The sequence below is a fragment of the Acipenser ruthenus genome, chromosome 49 (assembly GCF_902713425.1).
Source record: "Acipenser ruthenus chromosome 49, fAciRut3.2 maternal haplotype, whole genome shotgun sequence".
NCBI lineage: Eukaryota > Metazoa > Chordata > Actinopteri > Acipenseriformes > Acipenseridae > Acipenser > Acipenser ruthenus.
In genome coordinates, this window is record NC_081237.1 from 4,454,802 (window position 1) to 4,476,857 (window position 22,056).

The 22,056-nt window shown below is 46.1% G+C and overlaps 1 protein-coding gene across 7 annotated transcripts in view; it reads right to left on the bottom strand.

Annotated features, from left to right (window-relative positions):
- Nucleotides 1-1,345: 1,345 nt before the first annotated feature.
- LOC117966290 (AP-3 complex subunit delta-1-like) overlaps nt 1,346-22,056 on the bottom strand; it is a 34,914-nt gene continuing 14,203 nt past the window's right edge. Inside the window, exons 13-42 of one of the 7 annotated variants that reach the window (XM_059015088.1) lie at nt 21,711-21,859; nt 21,015-21,245; nt 19,532-19,763; nt 19,128-19,273; nt 18,575-18,716; nt 18,311-18,382; nt 17,831-17,906; nt 17,113-17,318; nt 16,897-16,970; nt 15,816-15,842; nt 14,733-14,907; nt 14,317-14,460; nt 13,962-14,015; nt 13,211-13,282; nt 12,406-12,546; nt 11,937-11,984; nt 10,961-11,034; nt 8,827-9,001; nt 8,411-8,554; nt 8,056-8,109; nt 7,318-7,389; nt 6,520-6,657; nt 6,051-6,098; nt 5,758-5,790; nt 5,087-5,276; nt 4,733-4,821; nt 4,382-4,467; nt 4,125-4,246; nt 3,886-3,965; nt 1,346-3,308 (exon numbers count right to left, since the gene is read on the bottom strand). In XM_059015088.1, coding sequence (XP_058871071.1) covers nt 3,210-3,308; nt 3,886-3,965; nt 4,125-4,246; nt 4,382-4,467; nt 4,733-4,821; nt 5,087-5,276; nt 5,758-5,790; nt 6,051-6,098; nt 6,520-6,657; nt 7,318-7,389; nt 8,056-8,109; nt 8,411-8,554; nt 8,827-9,001; nt 10,961-11,034; nt 11,937-11,984; nt 12,406-12,546; nt 13,211-13,282; nt 13,962-14,015; nt 14,317-14,460; nt 14,733-14,907; nt 15,816-15,842; nt 16,897-16,970; nt 17,113-17,318; nt 17,831-17,906; nt 18,311-18,382; nt 18,575-18,716; nt 19,128-19,273; nt 19,532-19,763; nt 21,015-21,245; nt 21,711-21,859 — 3,393 coding nt within the window. In that variant the 3' untranslated portion in view covers nt 1,346-3,209. The remainder of the gene's footprint in view (nt 3,309-3,885; nt 3,966-4,124; nt 4,247-4,381; nt 4,468-4,732; nt 4,822-5,086; nt 5,277-5,757; nt 5,791-6,050; nt 6,099-6,519; nt 6,658-7,317; nt 7,390-8,055; nt 8,110-8,410; nt 8,555-8,826; nt 9,002-10,960; nt 11,035-11,936; nt 11,985-12,405; nt 12,547-13,210; nt 13,283-13,961; nt 14,016-14,316; nt 14,461-14,732; nt 14,908-15,815; nt 15,843-16,896; nt 16,971-17,112; nt 17,319-17,830; nt 17,907-18,310; nt 18,383-18,574; nt 18,717-19,127; nt 19,274-19,531; nt 19,764-21,014; nt 21,246-21,710; nt 21,860-22,056) is intronic. The other 6 variants (XM_059015089.1, XM_059015090.1, XM_059015092.1 and 3 more) reach the window with 6 other exon arrangements.

A 22,056-nucleotide genomic window follows, 5' to 3' on the forward strand; every position in this document is an offset into this window, starting at 1 on the left:
AACTCTGAAACTATGAGCCACGTTGTCTATATTTAGCTTGAAGTAGCATTGAAGAGAAAACTAGTGTTTAATAACACACACACACTGCCTCCTCCTGTTCATTTCATGTACTGCAGGCATTGGTGAACACGGACAGGAACGTCCTGTGTTTGCAATGAATAAACTAGTGTTGTGAGTGGAGACGGGGACGTCTTCAGTCCAGTTTGAACAGTTCCGGGTTTTACCTTGAGCTTAAATTGATCCTGATGGTTTATCCTAATTTAAGCTCCGGTGTGGGTAATTAGTAAAACCTGGAATGGCTCAAACTGCTCTGCTACGGGAGTCTTGCTTGCACCCCTGCAGCTACTCGAGTTAAAGAAGCATGCGCTAAAAGCAGCAAAGACTGCATGTTCGTTCCAGCCAGTAAGAAGTTCTGAGCTCTGATCAAATCAAATGCAATAACTATAACGTGCTGCACAAGTAGAAGCAGGTTCTGTACTTCCTTGGGATCCTCTGTTCTGTATAAGTGACTTCCTTCCCATCTGTGTTTTTGAGTTGTGTTTTATCGCATTTTGTTTGAGGGTCTGCACAAACCCTGTGCTTGTGTCATAGTTGAACATAGACATTGCTTGCTGTACAAGATTTTTTTTTTTTTTTCTGATACTAGCTTGTCGTGGTGTAAATATCTGTCTGAATTGGTCTTACTGGATTTAACTGTCACTGGTTCTTTTAAACTAATATTAATAAAAAATATATATACAAAAAAATGACTTCTGTTTGGAGTAACTAATTCAAAGACTGTTTGTCTTTCATTAATGGATTTACATATGCATTCAATTTTATTTATATATATTCTAAATAAAACCTTTAAGAGCTAAACAAAGCGATTTAAATGCAATACACAGAACAAAGGAAATTCCATTCTGAATCAGCAAAAATGTCCTGGAAAAGCTTAGTATTTTAACATGGGACAAATGTTCACACTCAGTTAATCTGGTCTCCATTATCACTTTATCAATATAATATTTTTATAAGGTAAAAAAAATAGCCTACTTAAATATGGATGGCTCTGGAATATCTTTTAATTCCATTTTATTTAACATTTTGGAATAAGCAGTTTAGCTAAACATGGAGAGAAAATGGCTTTATCAGAACTTCACACTTTCAGGACCATTATAAGAGAAGACTCCCCTGTACCTGAATTATTTCAATGAATAGAAACCAATCTATAAGCATTTCCCTTCAGCCTCTGTAGTGCAGTGGATGTTTTTAGACCCAGTCCTGGAATAGTAACACATTACAAATCTCTTACAAAAATAAAATAAAATAAAAAAGGGCTGAAAGCAGAGACACCTGGATGGTTGAATCATTTCTTATATTTTTATTGGTTCATCTCGACACAAAACAAAATAAAATACAGCAGCTTGTCATGTTTTATTATCGTAAAGGGAATGTGGATAGCAAATTAATTATTTTATTACGAATTATATAATAACACATCATACAGTTCAAAATGTATAGAATCACCACACAGGGTTCTGGAATAGAGGAAAAAAAAAACAAACTACAGGCTAAAATGAGAGGCGTATCCAATCGACAGAACATCACTACGAATTACCGGCATAGACACGATTTAAGACATTTGTGTTTGTTTGCTTTAATATGTAGTTCATTTCAAGAGACGTTTATCCACAGAGCTGACTGAATCTCCCTTCTCTGACACGCACAGACACACCCACCCCACTCTCCCTAACCCCACACACAAGGAAACACAACACTCTCAACAGCAACTGCCAGCGGAGCAGACAGAGCTCTGCTGAAGGCATCAACGACAGAGCTTTACTGCAAAACAGAAATAGGAACGTGTCCTTTTGCTATTTTTTTTACAATGGTAATGCGATTGTTCAGTGATCTTAGTACAAGATCTGTTTCATCCACACCTTTCTACTGCAGCGGTGAAAGAAGCGATTCATACACACCCAACTGAATCTGCTTCCAGTTGTGGAATTCAAAGACAGTGAGCATGTCTTAATATCTAAAAGCACTGTGCTAGGGAGGTACAATTAGGTTCAAGAGAAATCAGACACGAACAACCAGGAAGCGTTCTTCCACTGCAAATCAATGACACAGGACTTATAGGTCAGGTGTTTAAGGCAGGTTTCAATGCACACCATCATAATCATACAATCTACCACAAGAATACTTTCGGAATGGGACCATGCTGGGCGTCTAAACCTGCCTGACTCCAGCTAGCAGTGTCACAGTCACTACTGAGCGGGCAGTCCTGGAGGGGGACTTCCCAACCCAGACCCGCTTCCCCAGGGAGCGTCTAACAACGTGCCACCCTCCATACAGAACTCTTTAAATGATAATACAAAAAATAAAAAAAACAGGATGGGTGGACACTAATTAACATCTTCAGAGATCCCATCCAGTCCACAGAACCCCCCAGGACGAGATCGCTTGACGTTAACCAGTGTTTGTCTACAGAGGCCACCTGAATCCATTTAATTAAAACCAGCCATTCACAAAACCGTTTTTTCCTATAGATATGACCCCTTACGATGCCGAATGAAAACCCTAACAATTCTTGGCTGGCTATTTACAGTAAGGGGCAGTTGGGTATCTTAAGGCTATCCCTGTTCCTCTGTAATCCCAGTACAGCATTCCAGTTATATAGTTTACAGGGACATACAGCTCAGAGAACAGGCAGTGTGTATGCCAGTTTGTCTGCAAAAAATAAGGATTTAAAAAGAGATCCGTATCTATTCAAGCAAGATGCACTTTATTAAAGGAATTGTCAATCTATCAAAAATACCACCAAGGGATTATTTCCTGGTTTTTAAATAATATAGGACAGGCATTGCTTAGATTTCTGTGTTGCTTGCTTGGGAGTGTTACAGATATGGATACAAGGCCAGGAAAGAAAGAAAGAAAGAAAATCTGGGGATGACAAAATACAAACTAAAAAATACCCTGGGTTGGAAAAGGTTTGACATCCAGAGAAAAGCATGAAAAAACAAACCAACAAACAAAAAACTCTTCTTAAAACATACAAATTGAGAGAATGCTGAAACTGCAAAGGACTGTGGATATAAAGTGAAGCGCGTGCCGCTACAGTACATGCGCAGGGGAGAGTGGGAGCAGGGCTCTTCTTGTTTTAGTGCCTTTTTCTTTGATTATTATTATTATTATTTTTTTTTTTACAGTTGCAGAATTCAAAAAGACAATCAGCATGTCCCAGCAAATGTCAGCTTGATTTCATCCAGCACGTTACTGAGGAGGGTCGACTCGTCACATTTTGCATCAATGGACACACTCTTGTCCCCCTGCAAGAAATAAAAACATGCATATATATATTTTTACATTGCAGACCCTGGTATTGATGTGATAGAGCCATCTGAAAACAAATTTGTATCAGACAGTTAGTACCAGATATAGATATTGTATATGTCACTGATCTGCAACAGTCAGTGCTCTTAGCCACAAAAACTTCAGTCAATACTGCTGACACAGTCATAGGGCACAGATCATTTCAAGATCCTATAAAAGTATGGGAATGTAACCCATGGTAAATATAGCCGTTACCACTATGGCTGGTTTCACAGACCTCGGTTAACACAATGTAATCCCAGGTTAGTCTGTGAAACCAGCCTAGCTCTTTACACAGCAGTACGTTTGCAATGCAAGACTATTTCATTTCAGATTTACTATGCATTCCATGGAAATTCACCCTAGAGGGCAGCTCCTGATGGCTTTTCTGGTTGCAAAACACTGCTTGTTAAAATAAAATAAAAGGTAAGTCCTAGGAAATTCAACGGCACACAGCCACCCTGCAGTAACGATGTTTGGAATCAGGCTCCCCGTTGGCAGGACAGCGCGGGTGAGTCGCTGATTGACGCTTACCGTTTTCACTAGAAGACACACGTGATGCCCCTGGATAGAGCGGCTGTACATCGATGAGCACGAGTCGATCCGCTCCACCACTGCAAACGGGAAAACAAACCACGCTTCAATCTCCCTTTCATGAGCGAGAACAGCAAAGCAAGCGAGGAAACTGACCTGCGTCCGTAACTCTTATAAACGAGTCCACGCTAAAGGAAACCTTTCACTCCAGCCTTCCTCGTGCTCCCTGCAGCTCGTACCTGAGAAGTGGTGGTGGAAGCAGATCTTTGCAAGCAGGTGGTGGAAGGGCATGGTTATTCCTTCCAGTTTCAAAGAGTTCATCTTCAGCTCACCAGACTCCAACAACTTAGCAAAAGCATCGCTGGGGAGGGAGGGAGGGAGGGAGGGAGGGAAATAATATATATATATGAAACATTGTTCAAAACACACTATAGATTTTTTTACAGATGTGCTCTTTCAATGGCACGGAGGAGCAGATATGCACACCACTACCAACCTGTAACAGGGCGTTGTGATCAGGTACGACGTGCATGTGAACAGCAGTTTGAAATCAAGTTTTTCATGAGATGATCCGTCTTCTGTCTGTTTAAAAAACAAAAAAACAAGTACTCTCTGTGTCTCCATAGTATTTGTTGGTTTGCCTGGAGAGTGTAGATCTGTACTATTTAAAACAGAATACAAGTTATGACATTTTGAATGGTTTACAACACAGCAGAACACTGTTGTGGACATGCTAACAGTGTGGACTGTCTCTAGATTAGTAATGGTTTTTGCTGCCGATTTCTGGTTTAGCGACACAGAGTGATCACTAAGACCCGCAGCGTTGCAGCTGCGCTGCTACACTTACTTTCACGATGAAGGTCAGGGTTCCTTTCAGTTTCTGAGGCATGATGATGCTCTGGACGGTGAACACAAACCGGGCCTCGTTCGAGACGCCTGAGAGGAGAAACACACACTGCTCTTACCTACAGTACAGCACACCCACATACCGCACACAGTGGAATAAAAGAAACACCATCAATTCAATAATAATCTCTTAATTTCTTGGAAGATGCATCTAATCTAGAACTGTTGTTACACTCCTACCTCGCTTGTATTATATTCTTATTAGAATTACTTTTATTGTCTTTAAATTGAACACTAGAACAAACACAGGGAAGTATACTGGTACCCCCCCACCCCCCCGGGCTCCCCCTCTTACCCGGGGGCAGTTGGAAGGGCACAGCAATGCCGTCATGCACGCTGGCTCCTTCGGGCCGCACCAGCTTGGTGTTGAGAGAGTCCATCACGTTGAACTCCATGGACTTGAGGAAGCTGCTGCCCTTGTTCTCGAAGATGACCGACACCACCACCTGACTGCCGTCCTGCAGGTTCCCCTGGATATCACACACCTGCAGAGAACCAATCACATCACACGACTGGCGAGGACAGGCCAATCACATCGCACACGGACGTGGGACAAACCACACAAAACGAGCGCTTAGGAGTCTAACCAGTCACATCACAAAAAACAGACACCAATCAAAACACACTCTTAACATGCCTGCAGAAGAAACAAACTGATCGCTATTCACACCACCGGAGGATAAACCAATCAGGTAACTCTAGCCAGCTACACCAATCCCATCGCAAGCCTTCATGGATCAAACCAATCACGTTACAGGGTAGGTATGGCTAAAAGAAAACCAACCAATCGCAACCCACTCCTGCTGGCAAGAAACCAATCAGCCCCCCTTTTCACAAAAGCCAGGTGGTTGCAGAAGCAGGCCCCGATTGGCTACCAAAAAAGAATAGTTTTATAGGCCCCCGCTAATCCTTATTGTACCACCCCCCCTCCCCCCCCTGCATGCATTTTACAAACAGCACACAAACCTTTCCAGGTACCGGTCCTTGTTCCTTTATCAACTTAAGAAACAAAAAATATGAAATGAAATGATGATATGACTTATATGATATAGGACAAGAACTCTGCCATTTCTGAGACATCATCCTTCCCTATTAAACACTCAATAGTGCCAGATTTAGAGAGGTTTAAGGGTTAAGAGACTTAATGCATTCTAATCCGAATTCTAATTCTGAGAAAAGTGTGGGTAGGGAAGTAGGAAGGTCGGTAGGCAGGTGATTTATCTAAACCAGCCGAGCTCCCGGCTGTGCCCTGTACTCACCATTTTAATGTCCGAGTTCTCAGCAAGAAGGCTGTAGTTGGACATAGGCTGAAAAAGAAGAAAAAACAGCTGCGTGTCAGCACCTTGTCAAAAACACACATGTAGGACACAAAAAAACCCACTTATCATTAACAGAGGGGCGCGACATTAAAAAATGTGAATAGCGAGGTGAGCATGCAAAAGCGTCATCGCGCTTGCTGGGTTCCTAAAGTGTAGCATCTCAGGGCGCCAGGTCAACTGCTTTCACAGTATGTGCAGCAACTTTTAAAATAAAACTGCAAAGGACTGCGATCACGGATGTGGTGTGCAGACCAGCTGTGGGAATCGAAGGAAGGAGCACGGGTACGTCGGGCCCAGCAGTGCTTTCGAGGGCATTGAGGATTAACGACCTGGTGTACAGACCAGTAGAGGAGACTGGAATAAAGAGCAGGTGTGCAGGGAAATATGGACCGGCGGGGGGAATACGGACCGGCAGGGGCTCCTCCTCTTCCTCCAGCGTCCCGTTCTGCACAGACTCGGCCGCGCCCTCATCCTGGTGCTTCTTCTTCTTCTTCGATTTCTCCTCCTTCTCCTTCCTGTGTTGTTTCTTCTTGTGTTTCGAAGATTTCTGGAGTTTAAAACAGGACAGAGATCGACGTGCATTATTATAAAAAACGAGTAACAAAAAGTGAAAAATCCCAATACGTGGGGTCAAAGTTCAGGTTTACAACGATTCCTTGGCGTCTCTTTAATTATTATTTTTTAATATTTGAAGCACAGACAGTGACACTTCGGTTCTAATCTTTACTATTCCCAGATACTCAACGACTGTGATGCAATGACGTCCCTGCAAGGCTCTCAGCAAACAGAACAGCAAACCAGAACACGCCATCTGCTCAATATCTTGATATTAACGTGTTTACAAACCCTATCAAGATACAAGGAACATTTCAGAGAGACAGACAGTATAGCTAATCTTAATACGACCCATTTCTGTCTGATAATTCATATTTGAAGTATATTTTATAGGGTGCTGCGGAAAATAAAAGCAGATAATTATCAAATTGTATTGTACAGCACCTCAGGGATAGAAATACGACTCCCATTGCATAACAGTTTGATCCATTCCTGGTTTTACTATGAGGCTAATCAAGCTTGTAGTAAAACCTGGAACGGGTGTAACTGCTATGCAACGGGAGTCTTATTTCCATCCCTGGGTCACCCTCTACAATATTCTGTAAGTATCAGAAGGAAATGATGTCTGGATGATCAGGGACGGGGTACTCACGCTCTCCTCCCTCTCCTCCTCGTCTTTGGGCTCCTCTGGCTCGGACGAGGGGGCAGGATCTACTAGCTCGGGCTGCGGGAACAGAAACCAGAATCCCACGTGAGCAAAAGACACCATCAACCCAGCAATTAAACATGAAAATGAATGAGCAGTGAAGTCCCTGCACCACCTGAAGAGACTGCAACAAATCAAACAGCAAAGACAGCAGTGTTAATCCATGCCCACTAGGGGGCGATGACACACCCAATCTCATACATGATGTTGATAGACGGTGCTGCAGGCAGACTAGACCTGGCTGAACAAGTGTGTTGGCTACATACACACACACACACACACACACACACCTGCTGCTACGACTGCAAAAAACGAATCAGATCCATCAGTATTGTACGCATGTAGGTAGAGAAGGAGGGGGACGAACAAAAGGACAGGCGCCTTCATACACCCCAGATTCTGAAACTGTCAATAATTTGCGCTACGGAATGTCCTTACCAAGTTTTAGCACAATTGCACAAGCGGTTCTCTAGAGATACTTAAAAGCGTGACCAAGTGGGTTTCACAGAGAACAGGTCATAAATCCTATATAACTAACTGTCGGGATAACGCCAGTAAACCACCATACTGACAGTGTGAGTTCCAATGAGAGAAAAGAGAATTGCATGGAGAAATGGGGATGTGGTTGCATGCAGTATGGCACAGATTATGGCACAGATTATGGCACAGAAACACGATTCCAACCTGGGACTGAGAGGGCACTGGAGCGCTGGAAAGCCAGAAATCCAAATCAGAGTCCTGCAAAACGAGAGAAGGAGGGGAGGTGAGGCAGGAAGGCATTTCTGGCCATAAAGAGGCAGGGAGCGGCGGGGCTGTGAGATCTGCACTGGGATCACAAACAAGACAGGAGGACTGTACAGTACAGGGAATGGATAAGACCAGGCTTCTACACAAACCACACAACAAAAACAGGTTATCATTCGCATGTGTTTAATCCTTTTACTCACTTCCAGTAGCACCGTGTCCACCCCCCTCCCTCCCTGTACTATCCCAGTCCCTCCCCACCCCCCCGATCTCGGTGCCTGTTTCCTGGTTTTACCTCCGTGGGTGGGGCTGCGGGCGGGGCTGTGCTCTCGCTTTCCGCTGCTGGAGGGGCGAGCTTTTCAACTTGTCCCTCCTCTTCCACTTCCTTCCCCGAAGCAGACTTCCTGTGCTTCTTTCTCTTCTTCTCCTCTTTGCTTTTCTGCAAACGGAGGAAGAAAACGCGACCGTCAGAGGACCCGCTGAGACGGCACACAGCAAACCACAAAGCAACACTGTGTATTTGAAGCCTAATTAATCTCGTTCACGTTTGCTTACTTTTAAAGCACAAACAATGTCCCCATGTTTAAATCAGTTTGTCCCCCCAGTCCACAGGGGGTCGGATATGCGACCCCCCGGAATAAAGGTTAAGATTAATGTTGCACAAGCATTACTCAGCCCCCACACATGGCGTCCTCTCCTCTCCCCTTGTACCTTCCTCTCCCCTCGTACCTTCCTCTCCTTGTCCTTCTTCTCCTTGTCCTTCTTGATTTTCTTGCTGCTCTTCTTCTCGCCCTGCTCCTCCACTCCCGCCACGGGGTCGGGGGATTTCAGCATCTCCGTAGGCCTGTGGGTCCGCACCGGGAGCTTGTCACTGTCCACCAGGGGCCTGTGGGGCCAAACCAAAACATGAGCATGGGGGGGGGGATTAACAAACACTCCGGGCTGCAGCTCTCAGCCACGCCACTGTTCAGCACCGTCTTAGAACAGAAGAACTTAAGATCTGCTTGTCCGGTTCCTAGTATCTGACTGATCCCAAAAACAGGGAACTGTGTCCTCTGGTCCTGGTTTCTCTGCTGTGCCTTAAGTATTTGGTTAGGGTTAGCTTTGTCAGCTACTTTTAAGATTTTAAAGACTTCGATCACTGCGATCCTGTAAGACTGGAGTAGGAACTGGACAAGCACTGATGGAGTGGTAAGTCCTCCTCTCGTTCGGATATTATCTTACATGCACACATGAGAGTGCATCGGGCTCACTGTGCTGCACTGCTGAGCCCAGGCGTATCCTTCAGTCCCCTAGGTGGATAAATAGCCACACCACTGCGGATAAAACCAAAACGAAATGCACAGGCTAAAATAGAACGTCCTACTGATTTAAATGTAATGATTTTGCCAATACATGGGAAGGACATTAATATAAGGTATGCTGGGCAGGTCAATTCATCCGAGGTTTCCAAACTGCGTCTCACATTCCTGCAGGTTATTAACTAAACAGACTGGTGCAAATACATGTGCGCCGAGACACAGTACCCAGGGATCGTACAGACCAGGATTGGGACCTACAGTCCTGCATTAGGGTTAACCCTTTACGGTACAAGGACACGTGCGTCCCACAAATACAAATGATTGTAATGAGGTGCACGAAACAGGGTTTAAAATTTACTGACAGGTTGGATCTTGTGCTCCGAACTGTCCGATTCCTCGTGATCCTCAAATCACTCTCAAATGGATTTTAAGAAGAAACTGTTTGAACAACTGTTCAATTTTTTGTGGACCTCAACAGGATAATTGACAAGGGTGTGTGTGGACCCTTTGCAGCACTTACCGCCAGACTCCACCTCCTGACCCCAAACTGAACAGCAGAAGAGTGCATGGAAGAGAGCCAGAGAGAGAGAGAGAGCAAGACAGACACACACAGACAGAAAGAGATAGAGATGGTAAGGAGAGCAGAGACACGGTGAACGGGTGAGAAGAGGGAAAATAAACAGATCAGCTGCAACATAAACACAAACATGCCGCCAGCTCTCCCCCTGGGGTGGGGAGAAGAAAACGCGTCTGACTGTCTTTATCAAGCCACAAACACGTTGGTTTGCTTAACCTGCTTTAGATTTTGAAACACAATACAGAAGGTGTTTTGCTGGTGGTATGAACATAGAGTTTTCTGTTTTTAGTTACTGAAAACGATGCAGGCCATTTCTTTTGATTGTAATAAAAACATGACAATAGGAGTAGGGGTTAAAATGACAGGTAGGGCAGGATACAGCAAACCAGTGTGTTTCAGGATTCAACTGTAGACAGTGACGCAGACAGACAGACAGACAGACATGCAGAGGCCATAAGCAAACAGTCATGTTGTTCTTCAGTTACAAATCCAGTTCCTATACAACACTGATACAGAGTGTTCCACACGTCAAAGCACTGTGTCAGTTACAATCATACTGCAGACTTAAGTTAGTGACAAAATGTAAGGTATTTTAGTTTGTAGTGTAAATACAATTTAAGGTATTATTTAAGGTACAACTACAAAAGTCAAGCACACTATAGATGGCACTAGCTAAACCTGACTTGCTTTCATCTCGTTTTAGATTAGAATTGTATTTGGGTTCTATAAAGTTATGGATCAGATATAAATGAAGGCTTCCATTGCACAGCAGTTTAAGTGGAGACACACCACAGACCTCTAGTACAGGTCATTTTCAATGAAGGCTCACAGGAAAGCCTGGACTGGCTCAGACTGCGATGCACTGGGGGTGTTGATTATGATTAGTATTGCCTGGGCTTGGTGGCGCTGTGAGAGCTGGATTTGTTGCTGCAGCAGCGTTACGCAGCGAGTGGGGCTCTGCACCTACTTGTCCAGATCGATATCCAGGGCCCTGTAGGGGTCGTTGGGGTCTTTATCGTCCTCGTCACTCGGCAGTGCGTTCTGAAACACAGGGGCGGACAAACACACAGCGTTAAAGCCACCAACTCAGTAGAAAAAAAAAGAAGAATTACAAATATGAAGCTCCTGTCCTGTTTACCGTTATCCAGGTTCCCCTGGATATCACACACCTGCAGAGAACCAATCACATCACACGACTGGCGAGGACAGGCCAATCACATCGCACACGGACGTGGGACAAACCACACAAAACGAGCGCTTAGGAGTCTAACCAGTCACATCACAAAAAACAGACACCAATCAAAACACACTCTTAACATGCCTGCAGAAGAAACAAACTGATCGCTATTCACACCACCGGAGGATAAACCAATCAGGTAACTCTAGCCAGCTACACCAATCCCATCGCAAGCCTTCATGGATCAAACCAATCACGTTACAGGGTAGGTATGGCTAAAAGAAAACCAACCAATCGCAACCCACTCCTGCTGGCAAGAAACCAATCAGCCCCCCTTTTCACAAAAGCCAGGTGGTTGCAGAAGCAGGCCCCGATTGGCTACCAAAAAAGAATAGTTTTATAGGCCCCCGCTAATCCTTATTGTACCACCCCCCCTCCCCCCCCTGCATGCATTTTACAAACAGCACACAAACCTTTCCAGGTACCGGTCCTTGTTCCTTTATCAACTTAAGAAACAAAAAATATGAAATGAAATGATGATATGACTTATATGATATAGGACAAGAACTCTGCCATTTCTGAGACATCATCCTTCCCTATTAAACACTCAATAGTGCCAGATTTAGAGAGGTTTAAGGGTTAAGAGACTTAATGCATTCTAATCCGAATTCTAATTCTGAGAAAAGTGTGGGTAGGGAAGTAGGAAGGTCGGTAGGCAGGTGATTTATCTAAACCAGCCGAGCTCCCGGCTGTGCCCTGTACTCACCATTTTAATGTCCGAGTTCTCAGCAAGAAGGCTGTAGTTGGACATAGGCTGAAAAAGAAGAAAAAACAGCTGCGTGTCAGCACCTTGTCAAAAACACACATGTAGGACACAAAAAAACCCACTTATCATTAACAGAGGGGCGCGACATTAAAAAATGTGAATAGCGAGGTGAGCATGCAAAAGCGTCATCGCGTTTGCTGGGTTCCTAAAGTGTAGCATCTCAGGGCGCCAGGTCAACTGCTTTCACAGTATGTGCAGCAACTTTTAAAATAAAACTGCAAAGGACTGCGATCACGGATGTGGTGTGCAGACCAGCTGTGGGAATCGAAGGAAGGAGCACGGGTACGTCTGGCCCAGCAGTGCTTGCGAGGGCATTGAGGATTAACGACCTGGTGTACAGACCAGTAGAGGAGACTGGAATAAAAGAGCAGGTGTGCAGGGAATATGGACCGGCGGGGGGAATACGGACCGGCAGGGGCTCCTCCTCTTCCTCCAGCGTCCCGTTCTGCACAGACTCGGCCGCGCCCTCATCCTGGTGCTTCTTCTTCTTCTTCTTCGATTTCTCCTCCTTCTCCTTCCTGTGTTTCTTCTTCTTGTGTTTCGAAGATTTCTGGAGTTTAAAACAGACAGAGATCGACGTGCATTATTATAAAAAACGAGTAACAAAAAGTGAAAAATCCCAATACGTGGGTTCAAAGTTCAGGCTTACAACGATTCCTTGGCGTCTCTTTAATTATTATTATTTTTTAATATTTGAAGCACAGACAGTGACACTTCGGTTCTAATCTTTACTATTCCCAGATACTCAACGACTGTGATGCAATGACGTCCCTGCAAGGCTCTCAGCAAACAGAACAGCAAACCAGAACACGCCATCTGCTCAATATCTTGATATTAACGTGTTTACAAACCCTATCAAGATACAAGGAACATTTCAGAGAGAGACAGACAGTATAGCTAATCTTAATATGACTCATTTCTGTCTGATAATTCATATTTGAAGTATATTTTATAGGGTGCTGCGGAAAATAAAAGCAGATAATTATCAAATTGTATTGTACAGCACCTCAGGGATAGAAATACGACTCCCATTGCATAACAGTTTGATCCATTCCTGGTTTTACTATGAGGCTAATCAAGCTTGTAGTAAAACCTGGAACGGGTGTAACTGCTATGCAACGGGAGTCTTATTTCCATCCCTGGGTCACCCTCTACAATATTCTGTAAGTATCAGAAGGAAATGATGTCTGGATGATCAGGGACGGGGTACTCACGCTCTCCTCCCTCTCCTCCTCGTCTTTGGGCTCCTCTGGCTCGGACGAGGGGGCAGGATCTACTAGCTCGGGCTGCGGGAACAGAAACCAGAATCCCACGTGAGCAAAAGACACCATCAAACCAGCAATTAAACATGAAAATGAATGAGCAGTGAAGTCCCTGCACCACCTGAAGAGACTGCAACAAATCAAACAGCAAAGACAGCAGTGTTAATCCATGCCCACTAGGGGGCGACGACACACCCAATCTCACACATGCTGTTGATAGACGGTGCTGCAGGTCAGACTAGATCTGGCTGAACAAGTGTGTTGGCTACACACACACACACACACACACACACACACACACACACACCCCTGCTGCTACGACTGCAAAAAACGAATCAGATCCATCAGTATTGTACGCATGTAGGTAGAGAAGGAGAGGGACGAACAAAAGGACAGGCGCCTTCATACACCCCAGATTCTGAAACTGTCAATAATTTGCGCTACGGAATGTCCTTACCAAGTTTTAGCACAATTGCACAAGCGGTTCTCTAGAGATACTTAAAAGCGTGACCAAGTGGGTTTCACAGAGAACAGGTCATAAATCCTATATAACTAACTGTCGGGATAACGCCAGTAAACCACCATACTGACAGTGTGAGTTCCAATGAGAGAAAAGAGAATTGCATGGAGAAATGGGGATGTGGTTGCATGCAGTATGGCACAGATTATGGCACAGATTATGGCACAGAAACACGATTCCAACCTGGGACTGAGAGGGCACTGGAGCGCTGGAAAGCCAGAAATCCAAATCAGAGTCCTGCAAAACGAGAGAAGGAGGGGAGGTGAGGCAGGAAGGCATTTCTGGCCATAAAGAGGCAGGGAGCGGCGGGGCTGTGAGATCTGCACTGGGATCACAAACAAGACAGGAGGACTGTACAGTACAGGGAATGGATAAGACCAGGCTTCTACACAAACCACACAACAAAAACAGGTTATCATTCGCATGTGTTTAATCCTTTTACTCACTTCCAGTAGCACCGTGTCCACCCCCCTCCCTCCCTGTACTATCCCAGTCCCTCCCCACCCCCCCGATCTCGGTGCCTGTTTCCTGGTTTTACCTCCGTGGGTGGGGCTGCGGGCGGGGCTGTGCTCTCGCTTTCCGCTGCTGGAGGGGCGAGCTTTTCAACTTGTCCCTCCTCTTCCACTTCCTTCCCCGAAGCAGACTTCCTGTGCTTCTTTCTCTTCTTCTCCTCTTTGCTTTTCTGCAAACGGAGGAAGAAAACGCGACCGTCAGAGGACCCGCTGAGACGGCACACAGCAAACCACAAAGCAACACTGTGTAATTGAAGCCTAATTAATCTCGTTCACGTTTGCTTACTTTTAAAGCACAAACAATGTCCCCATGTTTAAATCAGTTTGTCCCCCCAGTCCACAGGGGGTCGGATATGCGACCCCCCGGAATAAAGGTTAAGATTAATGTTGCACAAGCATTACTCAGCCCCCACACATGGCGTCCACTCCTCTCCCCTTGTACCTTCCTCTCCCCTCGTACCTTCCTCTCCTTGTCCTTCTTCTCCTTGTCCTTCTTGATTTTCTTGCTGCTCTTCTTCTCGCCCTGCTCCTCCACTCCCGCCACGGGGTCGGGGGATTTCAGCATCTCCGTAGGCCTGTGGGTCCGCACCGGGAGCTTGTCACTGTCCACCAGGGGCCTGTGGGGCCAAACCAAAACATGAGCATGGGGGGGGGGGGGGGGGATTAACAAACACTCCGGGCTGCAGCTCTCAGCCACGCCACTGTTCAGCACCGTCTTAGAACAGAAGAACTTAAGATCTGCTTGTCCGGTTCCTAGTATCTGACTGATCCCAAAAACAGGGAACTGTGTCCTCTGGTCAAAGTATTTGGTTAGGGTTAGCTTTGTCAGCTACTTTTAAGATTTTAAAGACTTCGATCACTGCGATCCTGTAAGACTGGAGTAGGAACTGGACAAGCACTGATGGAGTGGTAAGTCCTCCTCTCGTTCGGATATTATCTTACACGCACACATGAGAGTGCATCGGGTTCACTGTGCTGCACTACTGAGCCCAGGCGTATCCTTCAGTCCCCTAGGTGGATAAATAGCCACACCACTGCGGATAAAACCAAAACGAAATGCACAGGCTAAAATAGAACGTCCTACTGATTTAAATGTAATGATTTTGCCAATACATGGGAAGGACATTAATATAAGGTATGCTGGGCAGGTCAATTCATCCAAGGTTTCCAAACTGCGTCTCACATTCCTGCAGGTTATTAACTAAACAGACTGGTGCAAATACATGTGCGCCGAGACACAGTACCCAGGGATCGTACAGACCAGGATGGGGTTAACCCTTTACGGTACAAGGGACACGTGCGTCCCACAAATACAAATGATTCGTTTTGTAATGGAGGTGCACAAAACAGGGTTTAAAATTTACTGACAGGTTGGATCTTGTGCTCCAAACTGTCCGATTCCTCGTGATCCTCGAGTCACTCTCAAATGGATTTTAAGAAGAAACTGTTTGAACTGCTCAATTTATTGTGGACCTCAACAGGATAATTGACAAGGAGGTGTGTGTGGACCCTTTGCAGCACTTACCGCCAGACTCCACCTCCTGACCCCAAACTGAACAGCAGAAGAGTGCATGGAAGAGACAGAGAGAGAGAGAGAGAGAGAGAGAGAGAGAGAGACAGAGAGAGAGAGAGAGAGAGAGAGAGACAGAGAGAGAGAGAGAGACACACACAGACAGAAAGAGATAGAGATGGTAAGGAGAGCAGAGACACGGTGAACGGGTGAGAAGAGGGAAAATAAACAGATCAGCTGCAACATAAACACAAACATGCCGCCAGCTCTCCCCCTGGGGTGGGGAGAAGAAAACGCGTCCGACTGTCTGTCAAGCCACAAACACGTTGGTTTGCTTAACCTGCTTTAGATTTTGAAACACAATACAGAAGGTGTTTTGCTGGTGGTATGAACATAGAGTTTTCTGTTTTTAGTTACTGAAAACGATGCAGGCCATTTCTTTTGATTGTAATAAAAACATGACAATAGGGGTAGGGGTTAAAACGACAGGTAGGGCAGGATACAGCAAACCAGTGTGTTTCAGGATTCAACTGTAGTCAGTGACGCAGACAGACAGACAGACAGACAGACATGCAGAGGCCATAAGCAAACAGTCATGTTGTTCTTCAGTTACAAATCCAGTTCCTATACAACACTGATACAGAGTGTTCCACACGTCAAAGCACTGTGTCAGTTACAATCATACTGCAGACTTAAGTTAGTGACAAAATGTAAGGTATTTTAGTTTGTAGTGTAAATACAATTTAAGGTATTATTTAAGGTACAACTACAAAAGTCAAGAACACTATAGATGGCACTAGCTAAACCTGACTTGCTTTCATCTCGTTTTAGCTTAGAATTGTATTTGGGTTCTATAAAGTTATGGATCAGGTATAAAAGAAAGGCTTACATTGCACAGCAGTTTAAGTGGAGACACACCACAGACCTCTAGTACAGGTCATTTTCAATGAAGGCTCACAGGAAAGCCTGGACTGGCTCAGACTGCGATGCACTGGGGGTGTTGATTATGATTAGTATTGCCTGGGCTTGGTGGCGCTGTGAGAGCTGGATTTGTTGCTGCAGCAGCGTTACGCAGCGAGTGGGGCTCGGCACCTACTTGTCCAGATCGATATCCAGGGCCCTGTAGGGGTCGTTGGGGTCTTTATCGTCCTCGTCGCTCGGCAGTGCGTTCTGAAACACAGGGGCGGACAAACACACAGCGTTAAAACCACCAACTCAGTAGAAAAAAAAGAAGAATTACAAATATGAAGCTCCTGTCCTGTTTACCGTTATCCAGGCCTGGATTGAGAGTTACCTCTCCCTTACCCCTCACCTCAGGCATCTCCTCCGTCATGATGTCCACACTCTGTGCCGGCGCGATGTCCTCCTCGCTCTCTGTGTGCGCAGAGTCCAGGCGCCGCCCCTTCCCTCGCTTCTTCTCTTTCTCTTTCTTCTTCTTCTTGTCTTTCTTCTTGTCCTGTTTCTGCTTCTGCCGTCTATCCTCCTCCAGCTTCACGTACTGGTCTGACATGGGCATGCCTGCCAGCACACAGGGGACAGAGGGGGGCGTTAGAGGGACACCTAAGGGGCTGGAGGAGGTACTGCACAGTTAAGACTGGGCTACACTGCAGGGCAACAATCTAGAACAGGGGGCCCATTTAATGACATGAACCTTCCTGATTAGGTGCAGGAGGTTACTGTGGTCTGCTCATGCAACACTCGCTACCTTGACTTTGCCTCAATCCTCTGGAGCACTGCAGGCTACACTGCAGGGTTACAGAAACCTCTGGAAGACTGGAGGTTGCACTGCAGGGTTACAGAGACCTCTGCAGGACTGGAAGCTGCACTGCAGGGTTACAGAGACCTCTGGAGGACTGGAGGCTGCACTGCAGGGTTACAGAGACCTCTGGAGGACTGGAAGCTACACTGCAGGGTTACAGAGACCTCTGGAGGACTGGAGGCTACACTGCAGGGTTACAGAGACCTCTGGACGACTGGAGGCTGCACTGCAGGGTTACAGAGACCTCTGGAGGACTGGAGGCTGCATTCACCTGGCACTTTCAAGGGCACCGTGAGGTCAATCTGCACAACAGGGATGTGATCAACATTGGCCGTCTCCTGATAGCACTGAACAGAAAAAGAGAGAGAGAGAGACATCAGACAGAATGATTGCATTGTCATAAAGAGGTAAGCGAAACAGTAGATGCTCTCTAAAAGCGAACAGGTCTTGAGAATATTCAAACTGTTTTTTTTAACAGTGGCATCCATTTCAAGCAGCAGGTACTGAGCACAGCGCCGGAATTTAATGGTCCTAAGAACTGGGATCAGCTTGGTTCTGTGAAACAAAGAACGTAGTTCTGGAGGACTCCGTCCAGCTTCTACGGATTTTGGGGATCCTCACCCCAACTATCATCGAAATAAAACTACCAGAAACATCATGTCTGCTGCGTTTTCCGAACGCGGCCCCTGCGCTGTGATGGATTGCTTTAATAAACGGCTTGGAAAGCCCGGCCTCGGTCTGCACACTTTACCTTCTGCGGGGACGGGGAGCTCTTGATGTAGAACGGGTTGCTGGCCTGCTCCTGCTTCCGGACTTCACGGCGCTGGAACGAGAGGAGAGGAGCAGAGCGGGTCAGAGAGTGGGAGAGGGGAATGAAAACGTGGAGATCAGGGATGCGTACACGTGTCAGTGTGAGACTGCAAAGGGGTGTAGCAGTGGTTGTGGTGCACGCTGGGTTATCCTGATCTGTGTTCTTGTCTAGGGGGGGGGGGGGGCGTGTCCGAGGGGGCGTTACCTTGGCCAGCTCCTTCTCGTCTATCTCAGGCAGTCTGGGTCGGCTGTGCTGTGGCTCCTCCTCGTGGAAGATGGCTCTGGGTTTCTCGTCCTCGGATTCGATCTCACGGAGGGGCTTATTGATCCACGAGTCCAGATCCAGCCTGCAGGTGGGGGTGGGTAGATGGGTCAGAACCAGGACAAGAAGCAACAGCATCAGAAAAGCAGCAGCTCACTGATGACACAGAATATGTGAGAATAAAAGATGTAACAGTATGCTAAACCTCAGTAAGACTCAAGTGTGACTTATTCAAGCTGTGATGAGAAGTGCAGTTAATTCAAAGCAAATTTACCAGGACGTTCAAACTCATGGGCACCTGATCATTTCAATAAAGAAGGAGAGTTCTGAAACCCAGGACTGGGTGCTGCAGCGGGGCTAGTGCAAGTTTCTAACCCTGCTCAAACGCCTGGCTCCTGATCTGAGGGGAGTTCTGAAGCCCAGGACTTGGGTGAGCAGGGCTGGCGTGAGTTTCAAGCCGTGGAATGGGGTTGAGCGGAGTCAAGTCCTTGCGTACCCGTCTGGGATGGGCACCTTCTTCTGCGCTTTGGGGGCCACGGGGTTGAGCTCCCCAGAGAAGAGCGCGCTCACCTCCTCGGACACGCTCACCTCCCTCGCCTGCAGCTTCTGGATGTACTTGATGAGCTGCAGGATGCAGGATGCCTGCAGGGACACACAGACAGACAGACAGACACAGTGAGCGCCGCGCTGCAGAACCGACACCACAAATATATTTGTATAGACTCCATCAGAAATCCCAATATACACAAAAAAAAAAAAGTGAAAAAAAAGTTCATATCAGTTCTAAGAGGAACCTTTTTTCTCCTCCAAATCCTGCCAACCCTCCCCCCCAAAAAAAGAAAAGGTGCACAGAAGTGCATGCCCAGGTCATGGCGCTCTGAAGCCCTCTCTGTCTCTTACCCTCTCCTGCACCTCCAGGTCTGAGCTCTGTACGAACTGTGGCAGTTTCTCAATGAGCAGCTCTGTGGTCTCCTGCGCGGCCTGCCTATCTCCTGCCCCCTCCTGGCGAGCCAGCACAGTGGCGAACAGCTTGACGGCATTCTGCACGTACACAGCCTGGATGTGCCCCGGCAGGGTGGTCACCTTGGGCCGCAGCATGGCCTCCAGGGTCTGCATGGGCTCCTCCAGGTGTCTGGAGAGGGGAGAGGGGGGGGGGGGGGGGTTGGGTTAGAGACTCCTGGCACTCCCACTGCAGTGCGTCTCAATGTTTCTAGTTTGAAAAGTGGATATGGTGTGATCACCCTTCCTCTTATTCCAAAAAAGCCATTTACTGATAAGCTTCAGGAATGGAAATAAGACTGGTTTCACGATGGGTCTAATAAGACAGACCTGAGCTTGTTACCTATACGCTGTGGCTAATCAAACTTGTGTAAAACATGGAATGGGTGAAACTGCTATGCAATAGGAGTCTTATTTCCATCCCTGAGCTTGTTATAGAAATATCTAAATCTAGATATACATGAACAGCAATAAAAGCAAAACCAGTTATTTTTAGTTACTATCAGTGTCCCAATAATGTTTAACCCTTTGCAGTCCATTTATTAACTGCGCGTCAGGCACGCCAGGTCTAATTAATTTTCACACGCGCAGTTAATTTTAGACGCGCTGTTTAAAAGTATTTTTTTTCACAGTCAAACGGGTTTAAATGGCCCTGCATATCAACAAAGCACTCACTAGGCATCTCCAGCCCCGCCCCACCCTTTCGTTTGCTATAGCGTTCACCTATGTAAGAAATAAATAATAATAATAATAATAATAATAATAATAATAATAATAATAATAATAATAATAATAATAATAATAATAGTCGTACATACCGATCGATCATCTCCGGATCACTCGTTTTATCACCAAACTCCTCAATAATGCGATCCAAGTCATTATTTTATTACTATAACATCTGAAAAAAGCTCTGCAAATGTCCATGATAGTCTCTGTGCGCTGACGCACTCAGCCAGCTTGTTTACTATGACCGCCCCGTTATCTGATACCTGATACCATGTATGACTATTCATGAGATACGCCTTTTTTTTTTTTTTTTTTTTCGACTTGTCTCGGCTCCTGTCGCTCCCACTCGGCAATTGAATGGTTTTCTCGGCTTTTTCCGGAGAAAAAACGACTAAACACCCGTTTATTGCGTTGCTATAATGATGTCGGACCCAGTCCGACAAAGGACCTGTGAGGAATAATTGCAGTGTCGGACCCAGTCCGACAATGGACTGCAAAGGGTTAAAACAAAACAAATGATATAAGAAAACATTCAATGCAGGGGGCGAGTCAGTGTCGGAGTCTGTGTGTCCGTGTGTGCACGTGAGTGTCTGTGTGAGAGAGTGTGTCTACGTGTCTGATTTGAGTTTCTGTGTAGGAGTGCGTCCGTACGTACTCTGAGAACTCCCCGCAGATCCAGGCCGCCGCGTACAGGACCTCACAGATCCCGTTGCGCTGCGTGTTCCCGGCCAGCAGGTGTGCGTTGTCCAGCAGCATGGCCATCTGGGACACTGCGAAGGAGCGGATAGCCTTCACTCGGATCGCAACGTCCAGCATCTGAGAGGCAATGAGGTGACCGTGCCGAGTCCCCTCCAAACGAGTGAGCTCCACCAGGATACTGATATACCTGAGAGAGAGAGAGAGAGAGAGAGAGAGAATCAAAGATCTCCCAAAAAATCTCACTGAAGGACGAGGATGGTAATTATTCTGGGCGAGAACAGTGACACGGCACTCACAGCCGCTGAATATATCAGACAGTGTCATGAGCGAGACAGGCGATCTGCTCCCAAGAAGTATCTTTACATGTGTCTGTTTTATTTGAAATATTTTTATATAGATTTATTTTCTGTAATAATTTGGTATGATGTTTTTATTTGTATTTTTATTATTATTTAATGAGTAACTGCTTTGGCAATACTTCTGCTGTAGTCATGCCCCAATAAAGCATCTTTGAATTGAATTGAGAGAATCAGAGAGAGAGAGAGAGAGATGCCATGGTTCTTCACAAGGACAGAAAGGTAAACCCTTAATGAAACCACACAAAGCAGGCGCTGCATCTTTGTGAACGCAGCAGTGGCAGGAGGGAGCGTACCACTCGAAGTTGGTGATGTACTGGTAGTTGGACTGGCTGCAGATGTCGATGATCTTGGTGAGCAGCTCATCTCGGTAGGTCGTCCCCTCCGCCTTGTCCACGTGGATCATCAGCTTCTTCACTATCTCCATCAGGTTCTTCTTGGACACCTGGAGGGGGAAAGAAAGGGGGGGGGGAGAGAAAAAGAGAGAACGAACGAGAGCGAGAGAGAGAGAGAGAGAGAGAGAGAGAGAGAGAGAGAGAGAGAGAGAGAGAGAGAGAGAGAGAGAGAGAGAGGACACTTGTTCAGTCACTAGCTCCAGAACATAAGAACACGAGAAAGGGGCTATTTGGCCCATCAATGCAG